At 38.3% G+C, this 20,069-nt stretch overlaps 1 protein-coding gene across 1 annotated transcript in view; it reads left to right on the top strand.

The window, feature by feature from the left end:
• vps35 (VPS35 retromer complex component) overlaps window positions 1-20,069 on the top strand; it is a 58,934-nt gene that overhangs the window by 36,216 nt on the left and 2,649 nt on the right. The window contains exons 7-16 of the mRNA XM_042404114.1: window positions 6,255-6,338; window positions 13,207-13,316; window positions 13,738-13,834; window positions 14,125-14,273; window positions 15,948-16,155; window positions 16,978-17,133; window positions 17,596-17,718; window positions 17,814-17,993; window positions 18,827-19,066; window positions 19,415-19,558. Of these exons, the coding sequence (XP_042260048.1) occupies window positions 6,255-6,338; window positions 13,207-13,316; window positions 13,738-13,834; window positions 14,125-14,273; window positions 15,948-16,155; window positions 16,978-17,133; window positions 17,596-17,718; window positions 17,814-17,993; window positions 18,827-19,066; window positions 19,415-19,558 (1,491 nt within the window). The remainder of the gene's footprint in view (window positions 1-6,254; window positions 6,339-13,206; window positions 13,317-13,737; window positions 13,835-14,124; window positions 14,274-15,947; window positions 16,156-16,977; window positions 17,134-17,595; window positions 17,719-17,813; window positions 17,994-18,826; window positions 19,067-19,414; window positions 19,559-20,069) is intronic.

Here is a 20,069-nt window from a genome sequence, read left to right on the forward strand (position 1 = left end):
CTGTGGCACTGACAAGCCCAGGTACTAGAGCGAATCACCGATCCAGTGGACTGGTCATCTGCCACCCCGTTTTGGAGAATAGCAGGTCTCCTCTTCATGCTGCTCCTGCTTTTCGGAGATGTTCAGTTAATTCTTGGACCAGTGACCCCTGGAGAACTGCAGAACTTCAATGCTGATTTGTGCCCGAGTGTGTCTTGGACTCCTCTGGTGCCAGTGATGAATGAGCAGCAACTTTCTGAGCCAGGCTTCTCCCTTAACAGACTAAACTTTAACACCAGGCATGATGTCACAATGAATAACTTTTCACTACTGGGCTGTGGAAACCTTGATAGGTCCAGTGTCTCTCTCACAAAACCTGCTGCTGACACCACTGTGCGTCGAAACCCTGCAGTGAGGAGGCAGAGGTTATTCAAAACCTTCCAAACTGTCAATCATGCAAAGGTCTTATGCGACCCGAAGCTGAGACCGAGGGGGCTATTCTGCGGACATTTTAACATCAGAAGCATTACTGCAAAGAGCAATCAGCAAACTCATCTTCTGTCTGACTCAAATCTGGACTTTCTCTGTCTGACTGAAACATGATTGAAACAAACAACTCCTGCAAGTGTGTTCACGATGTCCACATACCAACATTTCAGAAGAGACCGACCTGATGGAAGAGGAGGAGGGGTGCTTTTTTATGTGAGAGACAACATCAAATGCCAAAATGGTTTACACTGCAAATAACATGTTAGAATATGTTGGGATAAAAGTAATGTTATCCCAACAAATGTCCTTTAACATCATAGGTGTGTATAGGTCCACTTCTGCAGATGACACTTTCTATGATCAACTCACAGAAGTCTTGCAGGAGTGCAATCTCAACAATTATTACTTATGGGTGATTTTAATGTAAACTGGGAGGATAAATCTAAGAGTAAAAAACTAAAAATGATCAGAGAAATTCCAACTAGAACAACTAGTAAAAGGTCCAACTAGGATTGCAAAATGCTCCAGTACACAAATTGATCTGATATTTACTAAAAAAATAGAAAGAATAACTTAGTTATAATTTAATCACTGGCTGATCAGATCATAACTAGGGGTGGGTATTGCCAAGGACTTCACGATACGGTACGCATCACGATACATGGGTCATGATACGATTATATCACGATTCATTGCGATATGATGCATATTGCAGTATATTGCAATATTCCGCATAGTTCACTGAAAATGTAAAAACAGAGCTGAAATACAAGTTTCTGTGTACGATCTGGGTAGTTTTAATACATCACATCACATTATATTGATAATTCAGCAGACAAATTTAATCAAAACAATATAATTCAAAATTTCCTTTCCAATTTATTTTTCATGATATTGGCAAATTACCAAACACACAGATGTAGCTGCCATAACATCAAAATGAAAAATGAAATTTAAGTGCACTGTTGCACTTTAACTGGACACACTGAAACAGTGGACACACTATTGAAAACATGAAAATAAAGTGCATAAGTTGTTGAAAACAAGACGATAAAGTGCACAGTGAACTCACTGAGGATGGTTTGGGGCTCGTAGAGGACTGTGAGCTGAAATGTAGACATATGAAAATAAAGTGCATATGTACAAGTACTCCTTATTGTCATTGAACACAATGATCTGAAATGTATGAGGAAAAAATAGTGCATATTAAGTTTTCTTATAAACAAAATTAATAAAACTAAAATAGTCAGTATGATGTAAATAAACCGTAAACATATTGTAGTCCAACTCAAATGTTATTTGCATGTGTCCACTATACTTTGATATATGAACCCTTTGTAAAAACATGGATACAATTGCAGGCCTACTTTGACTTCAGATTTTTGTTCAGGAACAGAATTTGATCAAGATAGTCTGGGGTAAGTGCACTCCTCTGTGCTGTGATAATATCCCCCGCAGTAGAAAAAACTCTCTCTGAGGAGACGCTAGTCCTCAGGATATACAGGTATCTCTTTGGAATGTGTGACAAGAGAGGATACTCACTCTGATGCTCTTTCCACCAGTCCAGTGGATTGACACCAAGTGGCAGGGGAGCTTCCTCTTTTTATCTTGCCATCTCCTCCTTTGCCTGGTCCTCTGTGGTTTTCAATTTCTTTGCAGCATCTGCAGTATCAATAATATCACAATTAAGTATTATTCATCGTTTTTTATACATTTTCAGTATTTCAAAATACATTATTTACAGCATCAGTCACTGAGTGACTTGTTGCAGCACCCTTTCATTACTTACTTTTGTTACTGCCAGTATGGCTCTCATGCATTGCCCTCGTCTGCAAAACATGAGAAATGTCACCCGGCAATTTGAGGCAACGAGCTGTACTGCGACATCTAATGAAGCCGAGGTTGTAGTTCACAACTCGATTAAAACATTCCTTTTTTTTTCTTCAAAAAAACAATTTTTGGAGCAGGAAATTGATGTAGTAAATCATGAAAATAAATACCGCAATATGTTGCCATAGTGAGTTTTTAGCACAGCCCTAATCATAACCTTACCCTGTGTGTGAGAAAACTGACTAAAAATAGATTTAGGACCATGGCAACGATGACAATGATCCTTCAATGCATACCCAGAGCTAAGCAAGAAGACTTTATCAATGAAATTAACAGCTTGAACTGGGATGATGTACTGTCCTCTGATGATCTGGACTATGGCTGTGATACTTTTACTCACAGAATCAACTCTGTGAGGATACAGATAAAATCTAAAAATAAAAACAATTTACCATGGTTTAATAAAAATTTGTGGAAACTAATGAAATCTAGAGATGCTGCACTAAGGAAGGCAATTAAAACTAGAGAGAGTAGAGAGATTGAACCAAGACTCAATTATTCGTCTCGTCAAGACCTACAAATCATACACTGACACCCCTAACCTAAATCCAACAGGAAGTCCGTAATATGCCCATCAAAGTATGACTTTGTGCCAATTTTGGACCCCCCCAAGAAACGCTATCTCCTCCTAGGGCGTTAATGGTATCGGCTTCAAACTTCATTACATGACTTATCACACTGTGCTGAACAAAAGTTATTAAAAACTTTGTAATAACTCAAACGATTTAGACAGTATAAGCCTCAAAAGTTGAAGTGCCACATCGCACCTTACAATGGAAACCAATGGGAAGGCAATCTCTGGGCATGGACTTTGTGCCAAACTGAGGCGTCTGACATCTAAACTATAAGTCAGACCACTTTCAAACCTGTATCAATGGATTTGCGACGAAAATTCCTACTATACTATACTACTATATGTGATTTTTAATGTGAGATTTGGCCAAAGTCATGGGATTTATGAAGATATTTCCACAAGAAGAGTGCTCTGACATCCTTCTCTCCAGCTGAGAGGGAGAGGGAGGAAAGAAAGTGGGGGGATGGGTGTCACGGTTAAATGCAGCTCATTTTTGAAGGATACAGCAGAAAGGTCTATATACATACAGTACATTATATACAAACTTTGTATGAAGTTTGGTGTTATTACCATTTATTTTACAATAATTTTGAGTCTTATATGTATAATTCAGTAGTGGGGATGACCTATGAGGGGAAGGGAAAAAATGGAGTGAGAGTGACAGTTTAGTGATAAAGCGCTGCAGAAAAATAAAATCAAAACTAAAATTTGTAGCTCTGTACTGCAGTTTTTCCTTTATAAGAGCCCAAGCACCTAGCGGTTCGCTCACACTCTCAAAAGTTTTCAAATAATTAATTGAAATTACAGTGAAAGGGCCCAAAACTTGCATAATTTTGATGACACAGGGGTGAGCTAGACAGATGTTTCGCCATGACAGAGGAAATTGCTATAACTTTATTGTACATGCTCCAGTCTGCACCAAACTTTACATGTTTGTAAAGTCAGACCTGTCAGCCCAGGTCTGGAGACATCTACATAACCGTGACAGAAGCCCTTGGACTGCACCGCGCCCCGACGTGTGCAAGGGTGCAAAGGCCTGTTCAACGCTGCTTGCAGCTTTAATTTTTTTCTTGAGTCTGTATATGAGTTAGGAAAAAAATTTCTGAAAGGAAACTGGATATTGTTCCTATAGATGCTACAGACCAGGTTTTTAAACTGGTAGAGACTAATGAGTTACAAGTAAACAAAATCATCAGCTCCTGAAAAAGCTCTAAAATTTTGACACCATGTTTGTTAAATCACACAAAGATATTTTAACTCCCCCTATTGCTCATTTGTTTAACTTGTCTTTTAAACACAGCTCCTTTCCTGATGACTGGAAATGTGCCATTGTCACACCTATTTTTAAATCTGGAGACCGCCTCGAGGCCAGTTATTACAGACCAATAAGTATACTGCCAGTACTCTCAAAGGTTGCTGAGAAAGTCAACATTTCTCAATACAAGAAATTTTGGTCTACATTGTATGCAATTTGGCTTTAGAGCACATCATTCCACCGAAACTGCTACCTTGCACTTAAGGTGAAAAGATTGACATAGTCACTGATTTTAAATATCTTGGTGTGACTTTGGATCCAAATTTGACCTTTTAAGAAACATTAAAAAAAAAAAAAGTTTAAAACCATAAAGTACAACTTAGCAAATTTTAGACATATTTGAAACTATCTCTCTTTGGATGCAACCTAATGAAGTTATTGCATCACATGTTGGGGGCAGGCTGGAGAAACACCCATAAAACCTCGAGTCCTTATACAAACAAACTCTGAAAACTCTGGACAAAAAGCCAATGTATTTCCATCACTGTAGGGTGCTTTGAGAATTTTAGATAATTCTCAAATTTGTACCTAGCTTATAAAATTTTAAATGGTTTGGCCCCTCCACTATGTGACTTTGTGCACACTCACTCAGTAAGTTCTATTAGATCCTCCAGAATATCCTCTATACAAGATTGTACCATACCATTTCGTCGTACTGCATTTGGCAGTCAGCTTTCTGTGTGAAAGCCACAACTCAGTGGAATGCCTACCTGATGATATGAAGAGCTGCAGTTCCATCAATACATTCAAAACCAAATTAAAAAATGTACTTAAAACCATTCAGCTCTGTAACCACTCAATCTAAATTTCATCTATCGTCTTCTCATTAAAGCAAATAATCTTTTGATTTGACAAGTTTACATTATTAATTTCTAGTTGACATCATGGGTGTATGTGATGTGCTGTTGTGTGTAGCCTTGTATTTTTCATAATGTGTTCTGTGTTTTTTTCTTTGTACTGTTTGTTATTGTGCTTTCTTTGTCCACTTTTTTTTAAGTGATTTGTTGTTTTTTTGACTTTATGACTTTGTTTCCTACATATACCACAGGCAATAAGATAAGTATTTTAGAGGAATAGTATTTTAAATAAAGATTGAATAGTAACTTAAAACAGTTCTCTTTTTTTAACTTACAAGTAGGATTTAGAGACTAATTTCAAAGGTGTGAGCATTATTTCAACAAGAGTAGTATGTGTATGTGTCTATTTTTATCAAATAGTGCTGTTGGAATTCAGGAATAACAAATCTGAAAGTATCTTTGCACTCAGTCTTGCACAAGATATTGTTTCCATGACTGAACACCCTCTCAACCGGTGCACTGGTCGCAGGAATGGCCAAGACTCTCATGGCCACCTGATACAGTTGAGCCAAAGCCTTCAGATGACTTCTCCAAAACTCTGAACACCAAAAACTAGAACATTCTATCTATAAAAAGTGACATATCATTTAGATTCACTTTTAAACTGTTGAAGACAGCGCACTTGCTTTTGGTCTAGTGGGGTTTCTTTCTGAGACATCGTCATTGGGTGTAGACAGACACTGACTTGCATTGACCAGCCAAGATTTTAATTTCTTGCTTTGGCCAGGGTAAGCGGGGGCTCACAGGGCCATTGCCTGTGATTGTGATTCAAGCATGTCATCACAGCTAAACTACAACAAACACAATATAGCCGTAACCACCATTTCACTTCTGCGTGTACATCGGCAAGGCCTTTTAAATAAGAAGAACAATGAGAGAATAAAAATTCAAGACTCGACTGTGATTTCAATTTACAATGTCTAACTTAGACATTGATCCTTCTGGGTTTGTAAAATACAGTGAAAAGCAATGCAGAGCTGACCACCTTAGCCCTTTTAATTCCAGTGGATTTAAGGTCATGTGTCATTAAGATCCTGTAGTAGAAAAACAGTATTAATTGTCTTGTTTGCTACATTTGACATGTATCTTAACACATATTATATCTGTCTGGTAAAACTTTTCTTTTCTTTATTTCTGTTTGTCACCACAGGTTGTTCTTCCTGGAGTTCTGGAGCAGGTTGTGAACTGCAGAGACTCATTGGCTCAGGAGTATCTAATGGAGTGCATCATTCAGGTACACATTTGGGATGCAATAATGCAGTCTGTTGGTATCAACACTGATAATGACCTTTATAACTTTACCCATCCACATTAAATATGGTTTCCTTGTCAGTGTCATTAAAAAATTCCTGCTATCACCTACATTCAGTCAACTGCAGCAGGCTGCAGACTGAGACATTAACCTCTGGCCCCATTTTACTTAAATGATCCCAATTGATTTCATACTGGCTGATACACAGATTAAATTTGAGAATAATAGAGCACTTTTTATCAGATTGAAATTGTGGTCACACACTGTACCTACAGTCCCAGTTAGTTTACAGCTATTCTTTAGATCTAACACACACAAAAAAATTCTCCACATGAACAGTATCTGACAGTATCACATATATACACAGCCTTTAAATTGTCCCACTTTTCGGCCACGGTTTGGTTGCAGCGTCTCTGTGATTTCGTTGGAATGGTTAGCCTATCCTTTAGCCCTGCTCCAGCTTTATAAAATCTGCAAAGTCTCTCCCTCATCACTATATCTGTATGCAGCAAGGAGTCCCAAAGCTGTATCAGTGCTAATGAATTCTCTTACTATATTATACAGGGGCTGTCCTGGACAAGTAATCTGCTACACATAGGGTTGCAGAGTTTTAGTCATCTATTAGAACATGGTTGACACTGTAGCACAAGTCACAGAAATATTAAACATGATGTACAATTAAGAAGAAACCTTCTATGTGAAAATGTGACCTTCCCATTTTAAATGTTGTTGTATCACACAAGTGCTGTTATTAAAACACAGTATAGGTGAATGCAGAGACTTGCAGGGCCAAACGGCCAGTGCCGTGGATGCCCCAGTGTTGCCGTAATGCCCCTTCTAAAATTAACTATCCACATGGCCAGTTTGGCATGCCCTGTTTTTAACTGGCCATTGTGCCCTTAAAAGAAAGTTGCGGATTTCCTCATTTAAAACTACATGCGATGCAGCAAATAAACATACTCACGTTTCCCAGTGTCTCTATCATCACGCTGGACATCAACAATATTGTGAGATTTCTGCCACTCCCCCAAAATGCAGTGCTGCTTAAAAGTTTGTGAACCCTTTAGAATTTGGTCTATTTCTGCATAAATATGACCTAAAACGTGATCAGATTTCCATGCAAGTCCTAAAACTAGATAAAGAGACACCAATTAAACAAATGAGACAAAAACCTTATACTTGTCCATTTATTTATTGAGGAAAATGATCCAGTGTTACATATTTGTGCGTGGCAAAAGTACGTGAACCTCTACCATTATCAATTCATTTGAAGGGGAAATTAGAGTCGGGTGTTTCAATCAATGGGGTGTGAGTCTGGGAGGCCCTGCCTTATTTAAAGAAGAGAAATCTGGGTCTTCACTATCAAAGTCTGAGCTTCAAAACACAGGTTTGTTGAAGTGCATCATGGCTTCAAACAAAGGAGATCTCTGAGGATCTTAGAAGAAGAGTTGCTGACACACCAGGCTGGAAAGGGTTACAAAACCATTTCTAAAGAGTTTGAACTCCACCAGTCAACTCTCAGGCAGATTATGTGCAAATGGAAGACATCCAACACCATTGTTACCCTACCCAGGAGTGGTTGAAAAACAAAGATCACACCAAGAGCAGGCGTGTAATACTCCGGGAGGCCACAAGGGATCCCAGGATAATGTCTAGGAAACTAAAGGCTTCTCTTTCAGTGGCTGTAGTCGATGTTAATGAGTCCACCATCAGGAGAACAATGAACATCAATGGTGTGCATAGCAGAGTTGCAAGGAAAAAAGCCACTTCTCTCCAAAAAGAACATTGCAGCCGCCTGTTGTTTGGTCTTGACCACTTAAGGCCAGAGGGCAATTGGAAAAATGAACTCTTTGGCTCGAATGAAATGCTTTCTGTTTGGCAATGAGCAAACACTGCATTCCAGCATAAGAACCTTATCCCATCTGTGAAATATGGTGGTGGCAGTATCATGGTTTGGGCCTGCTTTGCTGCCTCTGGACCAGGGAGGCTTGTAGTCATTGAAGGGGTTATGATTTCTGAGTTGTACCAGAAAATTCTACAGGAAAATGTCATGGTATCCGTTTGTGAACTGAAGCTCAACAGGAACTGGGTCTTGCAGTAAGACAACAACCCTAAACACACAAGTCGCTCTACCAAAGAATGTTTGGAGCATAAGAAAGATAATGTTTTGGAATGGCAGAGTCAAAGTCCTAAATCCTAAATCCCATAGAAATGCTGTGGAAAGACTTGAAGTTCATGCAGTTCATGCAAAGAAGCCCACCAACATCCCTGAGTTGAGACTGTTCTGTAAGGAGGAATGAGCTAAAATTCCTCAAACTGATAAACAGTTACTGGAAATGTTCGGTTGAAGTTTGCTGCAAAAGGGATCACACCAGTTCACATACTTTTGCCCCACAAATATGTAAAATTGGATAATTTTTCCCGATAAATAAATGAATAAGTTCAATGTTTGGCTCATTTGTTTAATTGGGTTCCCTTTATCTAGTTTTAGTACTTGTGTAAAAATCTGATCACATTTTAGGTCATATTTATGCAGAAATGGAAAAAATTCTAAAGGGTTCACAAATTTTCAAGCAGTACTTTATATGTGTAACATTAACATAAATATTTACAGCTAACCCGCTAGCCAACATTAACCCTTAGGAGTCGCCGATCACGCCGGCGTGATCAAATGACGTGTCTGTTTCAGGACGTAGCATAAAAACAAAGTCACATTAAGTGTTGCTGTCAACTTCTGTTTAACGTGCTGGCTTGAAACTCTGCCAGTTTTTGTTTGGTGTTGATAAACCAAGTAAAAACGGAGATACGTTGATATAAAAATCATGTTTACTCAAGCGTAAAAGCGTGGCAAGATGGCAGACGTCGCATTTATTTTATATCTTCGTCATTTTTTGTCATATGATGAAACAGAAAAAAATGCTCAAATCTGCTGATCGTGCTCCACAAATTCAACATTTCAGGAATAGAGGATTGCTAACTGTGAAGAGCACCTACAGAGGAGAAATGCGGGTGAGAGAGAGAAGCAGGAGAGAGAGAGAGACAGAACAGAGACACATGAGGAGATATTGAGATAATTTTCGGAAGATTTGAAGTTTTTGAGTCGGAAAAATGAAGCGAACGCTTAACATAAGCCAAGCCATAAAGTTGTTTTTTCAAGAGGAAGACGCTGATGACAGCTCATTGTCGGAATCAGAGCAACGACCGGTTGGGTTGAGTTTTTTCTCTCAACCCAACTGTTAGAGAGAGGGGGGGGGTGGGGAGAGAGACACAGAGAGGCATAATAACAACAATAATAACAATAACAGTGATAATAATAATAGAGATATGATATAATAATAATAATGATAGCAATAGTAACCAGAGAAGGTGTCAAGGCAGGACACCCACAACTGTTATGAAGAGTGGCACAGCTGAAAAAGACAAAAACGCCTATGGCTACCCCTGCATTTTGTTGTAAATAGTTCTCTATAGTTTGATTTTATCTCAGTGTTACCTTATACATATTATATATGCGCTATTTGGGAACCTCACTACACTCTGGGAATGCAAGGCCTGTAATATAGTTCTGTGTCTAATAGTTTACATCAACTATTTTGAAGACTGGCATAGCTAAAAAGTAAAAAACGCCTGTTGTTACATCTGCTTTTTGTTGTAAATAGATGTATATAGATTGATTTTATCTCATTGTTACCATTATATGTTCACATTTGCAACCTGTGTTTACATTTGCAACCTTTAAAATGCTTTGTTGAACGTGTTTTACATTTTCCAAATCGAATTTTTTGTATTTTGTGTGTTTTTTGGTCCAATATGATGATATAGTATGTCAAAGTGAAAAAATAATTGTCTGGTCAGATAGGTGATGTTGTGCTGAAAAAAAAAGATACCAAACATTGGCATGTTAAACATTTTTTTAAGTGATATATAAAGGCAAATTAATTCAAAAGTATGCAAAAACAGCCAAAATAGCCCAAGACTCTTAAGGGAGGGTTAACTAACAGTTAACATAATGTGATGAGCACAAGCAGCTAAACATTGTACTGTGTAAGTATTAATACACGTTGAGTTTTAAAGTTTACTAGGATATTAGTGCATAGTTATAGCTAACTAAGAACGTACATAGATTTTATAACTTAGTGTGAGATGTGATGGGTTGCTACTTTTTCAGCGAGATGCGACGTTAACACACACACACAGACACACACATCCATTTCTCTGTAAGCAGACTGCCATTTCTCAGTTAAGACAGATCAGGGGAGTCTGTTAACTGTTAATGACTCGCAGCTATCCTTGAGAAGTTTCTCATCAGTGTATTTACGTGTAAAAAAAAAAAAGTGTTAGTCATTTTTGTGACTGCTCCTATGATCTCAGACTCAAATGCTAATAGTTGCATGGATATTGAAACTTGTTCAGATTAATTTTGATCACCCTTTGCCCATTTATAGACTTTATTTTATCATTAACATATAACAACAATAAATATAATGAATTGTTCGTTTTAAAAATCAATCAGACAGCATTTTGTGGAAAAATCAAACATTCAGTGTACAATTTTAATAAACTCAGTACTGTTTTTCAATACACTGACTACTAATTGTTATCACTTATTGTTATTGCACCATTGGTTTGGGCCTTGGTGAACTGCATTTTGGCTGTGATGCCCCAATAAATTTGTACTTATCAAAGGCCAAAGTGGCCTTGCCTTAAAAATGACATAATTTCAGGTCTGTGATGGAGTTTTAACAAGCTGAGTAACCTGCTGTGCCAGGGTTGTGTAACCTGTGTTTATGCAGGTTTTGTCAGAGTATGTCAGAATTATAAAATAATGATTTGACTGCCACCATGGTGTAGCAACTTTGTTGACATTTGAGCCACAATAAAATCACTGGGCTATTTCTTCCTTGTTACTTTGACAACAGAAACGGATATTATGTAAATGAGAACAACTGTACTGTGAACTGCATAAAACAGTATAAAGAGCAGCTTTCCCTTATGAGATTTAATGTAAAAAGAAATGGTAATGGGAAATCTGGAGACTCATAAAGGTGTCCGTTTTAAGAACCAGAATAAAAGTGGGTCTTTATGGGTCTAGTTACTGTAATGGTTGAATGTTTTCGCTCCTAACTGGTTCACCTATAACACATACATATCAGGCTATAACACTGTCTAAACTAATTCATCTTATTATTATTTTGAATCTAGGATTGGGCAACAAAACCTAGAAATATAGACTAATTCAGTTATCTGTTTTACTTTGTTAAAATGCTTAAAATGTTTTGTTTCCATTGTCAGCATCAGTCCACAGTTGCAGATTTAAGTGCAGCTGCCTGCTTTGTGGGGCAGCCAGGACATTCCCATTACCTGTGAGATTTGCACTGTTGGGTCATTATATTGGAACAATGGGATTTGACCACAAAAAAAAAAACAGATCTAAACCTCCAAGCGGGTAGCTCCAAGTCTGAAAATTGAAGCCAATGCAGACCTCTCTAATGGCCAGCAGGGGGTGACTCCACTGGCTCCAAAAAGAAGTCTGTTTGTATAGAAGTCTATGGAAAATGACCATACTTCTCACTTGATCTAGCCTATTACCTCAGTGAACACTTTCCTAATGGGTTTATGGTCTCAACTGCTCGTTTCAAGTCTTCTTCAATACAGCATGATGTGCACTTTTATGGCCCCATTTAGAGTAAAATAGATGATTTTAGGGTGTGGCTACCTTGTGATTGACAAGTCGCTACCACGGCGGTGAGTGAGATGCTGTAGTCGGACCCTGCGGAACTTCTCCCCAGCTCCACACTCTCATCCAAATATGATCATTTTTCATCACTTCTGGCTTTAAAAAAACCAAGATGGCGACGGTCAAAATGGCATACTCAAGGCTTCATAACAGGAGTCCACAGACCAATGGGTGATGTCACATTGGTTAGGTCCATTATTTTTGTATGATTTCTATGAAACTCCCACACTGCTGACTGAGACATCCATCTCTATTTTATGATCATAAGTCCTCTGACAAAATGAACAAGTAAGGTTAATGATGACACCTGAAATTGAGAGTGGTTATCAGTGACCACCAGTGTGTGTCATTGCGCATCATGAGCACATATCAGAGGAATGGAGGATCTCAGCTTTGGAAATCGTCCCTCAGACCCTCCCTACAGACAGCACCTCCAAAATGAAAGACTGTAGGTGTGAATGCGCACCTCTTTGTCTCTGATTGTGCAACATGCATACTCAGTTTCTCCATGAAAAAACAATGTTAACTATTTCAGTGACTTTTGCAGGTTTCAGAACACTACATACAGACTATAATTAGTCAAAATTGGGATAGTCGGTTTACATGCCCTGAGTGCTGAACTAAGCAGTTAATCAGTCTGGAGCAACAACGCACCAATCTGAGAAATGCAACTCACAGTAGCTATCAGTACAGACAGTCAAATACAGTAACACACAATTACAATATGGTGTCAGTTAATATAAACAAGGTTTACTGTTTCCATGTAGCCTGGACATTTGAGCAGCATGTCACGTTTTAGTTTAATTTGTTACATTAGTGTAAAGAATGTTTACATTTTTAAATGTATGTGGATTATTGATTATGGATATTTTGAACAAAGGGAAACTTTGTATGCTTTGTATTTTAAGGTCATGGAAGCCCTATTTTAATTTCAGCAGTGCTCATATTTAACAATTAATTTAAATTAAAATTCTCAATGCCTGTAAAATGATATTCCAGCCAGCCCTTGAAATCTAGTGTAATGAAGTTAACATGAACCTTCATATTAGTTTCATAGATAGATCATACAAGTAAAAGCTGCACTCCTGAACTAAAATGGTCTTATCTTGTAAGGTTTTCCCAGATGAATTCCACCTTCAGACCCTGAACCCTTTCCTGCGTTCCTGTGCTGAGCTCCATCAACATGTCAATGTCAAGAACATCATTATAGCCCTCATTGACAGGTACAATTTAATTCATTGTAAACAAACAAAGCTAATAGAAACTCAATCACATGTAAATACTTCTTTGTTTTGACATTTGCATATACAACTTTTGATTAATCCATATTCTTGATCACATTACAATGGTCATAACAAAGAGCAGTTAAGTGTTGCAAATTGTTGGAGCCCTTTTAATTTACCCATTAGATGAAAAATTTGTGTACACTTGATGATATTTGAGACAGTAGTTTGTGATAGTGGTGTCTTAGATTGCATTACGTTAAAGATGTTAAAATTTTGTCTGCACCCATTCACATTCCTTGGCAGACAGCCCTTGTTCAGAAGTCTTCAGCATTTAAAGAAGAAGACGACTACCATTGCAATCCCTGTTTATAAACTTAACAATAAGAATGCACTAGATTTTCTCTGTTTTGCTTTTCAGACTTGCCCTGTTTGCTCATCGAGAAGATGGCCCCGGTATTCCAACTGAGATCAAACTGTTTGATATCTTCTCTCAGCAGGTGGCCACTGTCATTCAGGTAGGTAACATTAGGTTTATGTGGTCTATAAGACCAAGCTGATCGGTCATTGTAATTGTTAATAGTGAGATAATTATTTAAGCATAGAGAGGTTGTCATGAGCTCTCAGGTCAGATTAAAAAAAAAAGAAAGAAAAAAGTTGTGTTGTGCAAGTCAAAGGAGAAAAAAAGACTCTGTGATCAACTCGTCATCACTGTCCATATATTCTGAGTTCAAGTTAAAGTTTAAACAAACATTGTACTCTGTACTGAATATGGTGATGTTTTCACTCTATGATTCCCCCTCATCAGTCTCGCCAGGACATGCCATCAGAGGACGTGGTCTCTCTTCAGGTTTCTCTCATCAATCTGGCCATGAAATGCTACCCTGATCGTGTTGACTATGTAGATAAGGTCCTGGAGAGCACTGTGGAGATATTCAACAAGCTCAACTTGGAACAGTAAGCCCCCAAAGTCCTGACACATTGAGGTTGAAGGAATACAGTGTACTTGTGTGTCTGTGTCTCTGCTGAATGGTCATGGGATGCATGCAGTATAAAGAAATCTTAGTTTTGTCTGTGTCTAGCAATCCAGCAAAGAGAGATTCAAGATTCAAGATTTCAGGATTTAGTTTGTCATTTTCTTGTGTATTTGCACACACAAAAAAACGAAATGCTGTTCCTCCCAGCCAACAGGAGTGAAACAACAACAGAAAGGAAAAAAGATATACTGTCTATCTAAAAATTCCCTTTTAAAAATGATAAAAAACATATAAATCCCAAGAGGAAAAAACCAAAACAAAACAAAAAAGAACAAGCAGTTAGCACCACAGTGCATTAAAGTGCATTTAGAGAGAAAAGTACATGTCTCAGTTCCATGTAGACAGCTCTTGCATGTCAACGAGTGACCAGCACTTATGGGGGAGTTATATAATCCATTTTGCTGTCCAGAGAACATTAGGCAACATGATTGTTGGAACTGCCTGTTTGTATGGGTTAACAGCTAGCCTAGCTCGCACTCCTCTGCGCTTGCCGCGCTTCCATTTCCTGTTGCACCGCTTCCAAAGTTTCCTCTCCGGCGCAGCTCCAGGCAAGGCTGTGGTCTCCTTTGGGCCCACTGGGTGTAGCAGACCAAGCGCACTCAGCTGATTAAGCTCTCTCAATCAGTATTTCCCATAGCAAAAGTCTTTGTTATGAATGTCCAAAAGAAACTGACGATCATAGACATATTTCCCTTGCACTCCACACAATGATGTAGACGTAGACATGGACAAAAACACTGCATAGTTAGAACTAGGAGAAGCTGCCGCAAACGTTGGTCGTGCCGCCATCACACCAGTACATGGAGAGAGAGGGAGAATACCACCAACAAGGACCCCTAAATTTCTCTTCTTGTCTTTACAAAATAACTTGTTTTGATTTAAAAAATGTATCCAAAGATGATATATCCCCTTCTGAGGAATCCTTAATTTTGTTGATTAATGCTGTTACCTCTTCTTTAGAGTCTTTTCTGAAGATTATTTGAAGGTTATTTTGCAAAAAGTCCCACTTTTTAGGTCCAAGTTTGAGATGTATTCAAGAGCCCATCTCTGGTGCAGCCACTGTCTCTCATTCCAGAATGATGATATGGCCATTATTTGACATTTTACAGTAATGCTTTCCAGAATTTCTGGCTTAAGAGATGTCAGACAGCAAGCAGGGTTGCAGTTAATAAGATAGAAGTTATTTTAAAACATAAAAAACTGACCCTCAATTTTTTTAACTGTCTCTGCTGTGACAACACTTGAAAGGTAACATAATACAGCAAAAGTCAGTTTTTGTTCAGTGAAAAATAAAAGTCTTGGTAAAAGAGGGTGAGACTAAGACAAAAAAAGTATCATATTCACAGTGGAGATTACCTGAAAACATGGGGAGAGTGGTTAAAAGAGAGGAGGGAGAGTGGAAGCTGTTGTTTGAAGTAGAGATAGCAGAGTGATCAGAAACCTGGATATCATTGTTACTCTATGTAGACCTTTTTATCACAAATAGGATAATAGACAGGATAGAACAGGGATAGTAGCTGACATTTAAATATAGTCTTTGCCTTACCTGTTTTCACACACACTTTGACCCTTTCCATTCTCTTCCCTCGTATAGCATAGCAACCAGCAGCGCAGTGTCAAAGGAACTTACCAGACTGTTGAAGATCCCAGTGGATACCTACAACAACATTCTAACAGTGCTGCAGCTCAAACACTTCCCACCACTCTTCGAGTACTTTGACTACGAGTCGCGCAAGAGCATGAGCTGCTATGTGCTGAGCAACACACTTGACTACAACACCACCATTGTGGCACAGGAACAGGTCTGATTCATAGCTACAACTTAAGCACAAAGATGTCAACATTTACATGTTGACCTGTTAATGAGAATAACAGTAAATATAGTACCAACTCTATCACCAGACAGAATGTTGATATTGACTGATTCCACAAAACCCTGATTACACTCTTTGCTAACATTTTAAATGATTTATTTCTACAGCATCTGTGCTGTAGAAATAAATCTACAGCACTGTGCTGTAGAAAGACATGGTTTAAGACATGTAAAAATACTGCTTTGAATAATTTGTGTGTCAGGTTTTTTCCACAAAAAAAGTTTAGTTCTTTCTAGTTGCTGAAACACATAAGTTCAATAGAGCGACAGTGGGTTACACACACAATTACAACGAGTTACACCCAGGTAACTTTAATTTCTCCTCGCCTCATTACTGAATTTGATCCTATAGCGTGTTTACATTCTTTCATTCACTGTGGTAGAGAATAGCAATGGCTGTAAGCTGAAGGTTTGCTTTAGAGATGGCTTTATTAGATATATTGTATGTTACTATGTGTACTATATGTTATGAGAAAACTGTTGAGTCTTTTTTCAGCTGCCTTAAGCTTCTCTTCACTATGAACAATCAAAAAGTGGCATTAAAAACTTGCAGAAGAAAACACAAACTGACCAATCACAGTTCTGCGGTTCCCATGTAATATCCCATTTTAATAACGTAATGTGTAAAGCTCCACTTAGTAGACTTAAGAAGACTTACCCGCCTCAGTCAAAAGTAGAAAAAATATTTGTAGAAAAGTTTGTCAAATTTAACACTCTTCTCTCTTCTCCTCCCCCTCCCTGGTTTCTCTAGGTGGATGCCATCTTGAACTTGGTATCCACACTGATACAGGACCAACCAGACCAACCAGCTGATGATCCCGACCCTGAGGACTTTGCTGAGGAGCAGAGCCTTGTGGGTCGTTTCATTCACCTGCTCCACTCTGAAGATCCTGACCAGCAGTACCTTGTGGGTCCTTTCCTCAACATTAAAAGGAGCATGCCAATGATTATGTACTAGACATACTACATACTAAACTGCTACTGCTATACTATTGTTACTATTATTACTGCTGTTTAGTCAGCATTTTCAAAATGCTGACTATTTTGAAAATCATACTGTAGTGTTTCCTCTTTAAATGATTTTTCCCACCTTGGCCAAATCAGATTTGAAGTGTACTGTGATGGATTATAGACAGTTGATTGATTTATATACTGTATGGAAATGAATAAAAACCAGTGGCTGCCTTGAAACTAATGGATTAAAAAAATCTGAAACTCAACAGCATGCTTTAGGAAATGTTAAGAGATTTAAAACAGTCACCTTTTTCATGCTTGTATAACTTCTTTATCCCAAACTATAACTAAATCATCACCACAATGTCTTTGCTGTTGTTACTGTTGGTCATTGAACATTCTGATTTGTGATCAGATTCTGAACACAGCCCGCAAACACTTTGGTGCGGGTGGAAATCAAAGGATTCGCTACACTCTCCCTCCTCTGGTGTTCGCTGCCTACCAGCTGGCCTTCAGATACAAAGAAAACTCCTCATTGGTTTGCCGACATCCTTTTTTTCCACTCACATATGCTGTATTTGTAGTTTTGTCTATACAACTATTAAATCACACCATTTTTTTTTCTTTTATTAGGACGACAAGTGGGAGAAGAAATGTCAAAAGATCTTTTCCTTCGCCCACCAGACCATCAGTGCTCTAATCAAGGCTGAGCTTGCTGAGCTGCCTCTCCGACTTTTCCTGCAGGGGGCACTGGCTGCAGGTGACATTGGCTTTGAGAACCACGAGACTGTAGCTTATGAGTTCATGTCACAGGTAAATGGTTTTAAAAAAGACTCTAGAGCACGTGTTGGCTGCTTATACCTCTTATACAAGCTACATAGTGAAAGCAGTCCATCTTTGGTCCTGACCAAATTAACCCAAATACAAGTGTGAAAGCAACCCAGGTTACGATAATAAACCCTCTGGTTTCCTGCCCATGTGAATGTTATTTTTGTGTCTATAATAATACATTTTTTTCCTGCTGGTCCCAATAGTTAATGTACATGTTAAGAGTTAAATGTTTATGGATTGGGGAAAAGCTACAGATACTGTTACTATAGAATATCCTCAGAAGTGTTTATCATGACATACAGGTAATGATAAAGAAAATGGCAACAAAAAAAGTTCTGCATGTTGTTTTTTAAAAATAATTGCACAAATTTAAAAAATTGGGACATAACAGACAGACTAGCTAGCAGAAAATGTATGGGGGAGAAAGAGAAATTTGAGAAAGATTGGCAGCACAGTCATTTGAGCTTCAGTTACATGACATGATGAGTGGAAATCCTGAAAATGTGATGAGGTACAAAAGTGTTAGCTTTAGACTCCTCAGCAATTGAATTTGTGCAGCTAGTTCATAGAAAAGTAGCACTGAACAATCTGAGTGCAGTAAAACTTAAAATTGAGCAACTAAGAAAGACAGGAAAATCCAGAGGTAACCATGGTGATTTGTTTTTTTTTTCCTGATTGTCAAATATTGTGAACACCCAAACTTCTAGCTCTCTCCTTTTGACATCCTCTACCATTCATATTCCTCTCTCCCTCCTTGCACACCAACCCACTTTTACCATTTCTTCTGTTGCTCATCAATACATACCCCTCACCAGGCCTTCTCTCTATATGAGGATGAGATCAGCGACTCCAAAGCCCAGTTGGCAGCCATCACACTGATCATTGGTACCTTTGAGCGAATGCGATGTTTCAGTGAGGAAAACCATGAGCCGCTGAGGACTCAGTGTGCACTGGCTGCCTCCAAGCTGCTGAAGAAGCCTGACCAGTGCCGAGCCGTCAGTATCTGTGCCCACCTTTTCTGGTCAGGTCGCAGCACCGACAAAAATGGTGAAGAGGTGTGTTGGAGTTTGAGGAGTGTTTTTGTACATGTGCCAACATATATGCAGATACAGGTATATTTGCAATTTCCTGTGCCAGACTCCAGAACCGACTGCTGGATGTCACGACACATAGGTGGGCTTGATCCATTTTAAATTCCTAGACTCATGATGTCTCAGAAATTGACCCCCAAAAAGATGGCAATAATTGATACAGTAGGAAACGGTTTTTGTATTTTTCAACAGTTATCTTTCAATAACATATATTTGCCCAGTGAAGTTGCTAGTTCATTGTACTGACACATGTGGTGCACTTACTCCTGTTTCCACATCTGTCATTTCTAACTACTGATGTTGCATCTTTAGATCCGTGATGGTAAACGGGTGATGGAGTGTTTAAAGAAAGCCCTGAAGATTGCCAACCAGTGCATGGACCCATCACTGCAAGTTCAGCTTTTCATTGAAATCCTCAACAGATACGTCTGCTTCTATGAGAGGGAAAACGATGCGGTATGACACCACAAATGTTAAATTTCTACATGGTTAAGACACCTATTCCCAGCTGCGCCACTTGCTCTTTAGTAAGCAGGTTACTGATAAAATTGATGACACAAAAGTAGGTAATCAATATTATGTGTATAGCTATGACCGTTACATTTAGAGATAAGTCTTTTTATTTCAAGGTTAGAATAAAACTGAAACTGGTATTAAAAATACCCTGTGGAGCCTTCTTGTAAACAAAGCTATGTTTAGATGTTACTCACCAAAACATATTGTGTGTATTCTTGAGGTCCAACACAAATGCAATATTTTAAATTGTGCTGTATTTAACTTCCATGTTATCTAGGTTTTCTTACTTTCTTTCTTAAGTCAATTCATTTGAAACACTGAATGTTAATGACTAATTAAACTATAATGAAAGGTTCATATTTAAGAATGAGCTGCAACAAAAGTCAGCACACCCTTCTTTAGTGAGACTCCATTTTATTTTTTATTTTGTATGCCCGTCTTTATTTTTGAT

The sequence above is a fragment of the Thunnus maccoyii genome, chromosome 1, assembly GCF_910596095.1.
Source record: "Thunnus maccoyii chromosome 1, fThuMac1.1, whole genome shotgun sequence".
Taxonomy (NCBI): Eukaryota; Metazoa; Chordata; class Actinopteri; order Scombriformes; family Scombridae; genus Thunnus; species Thunnus maccoyii.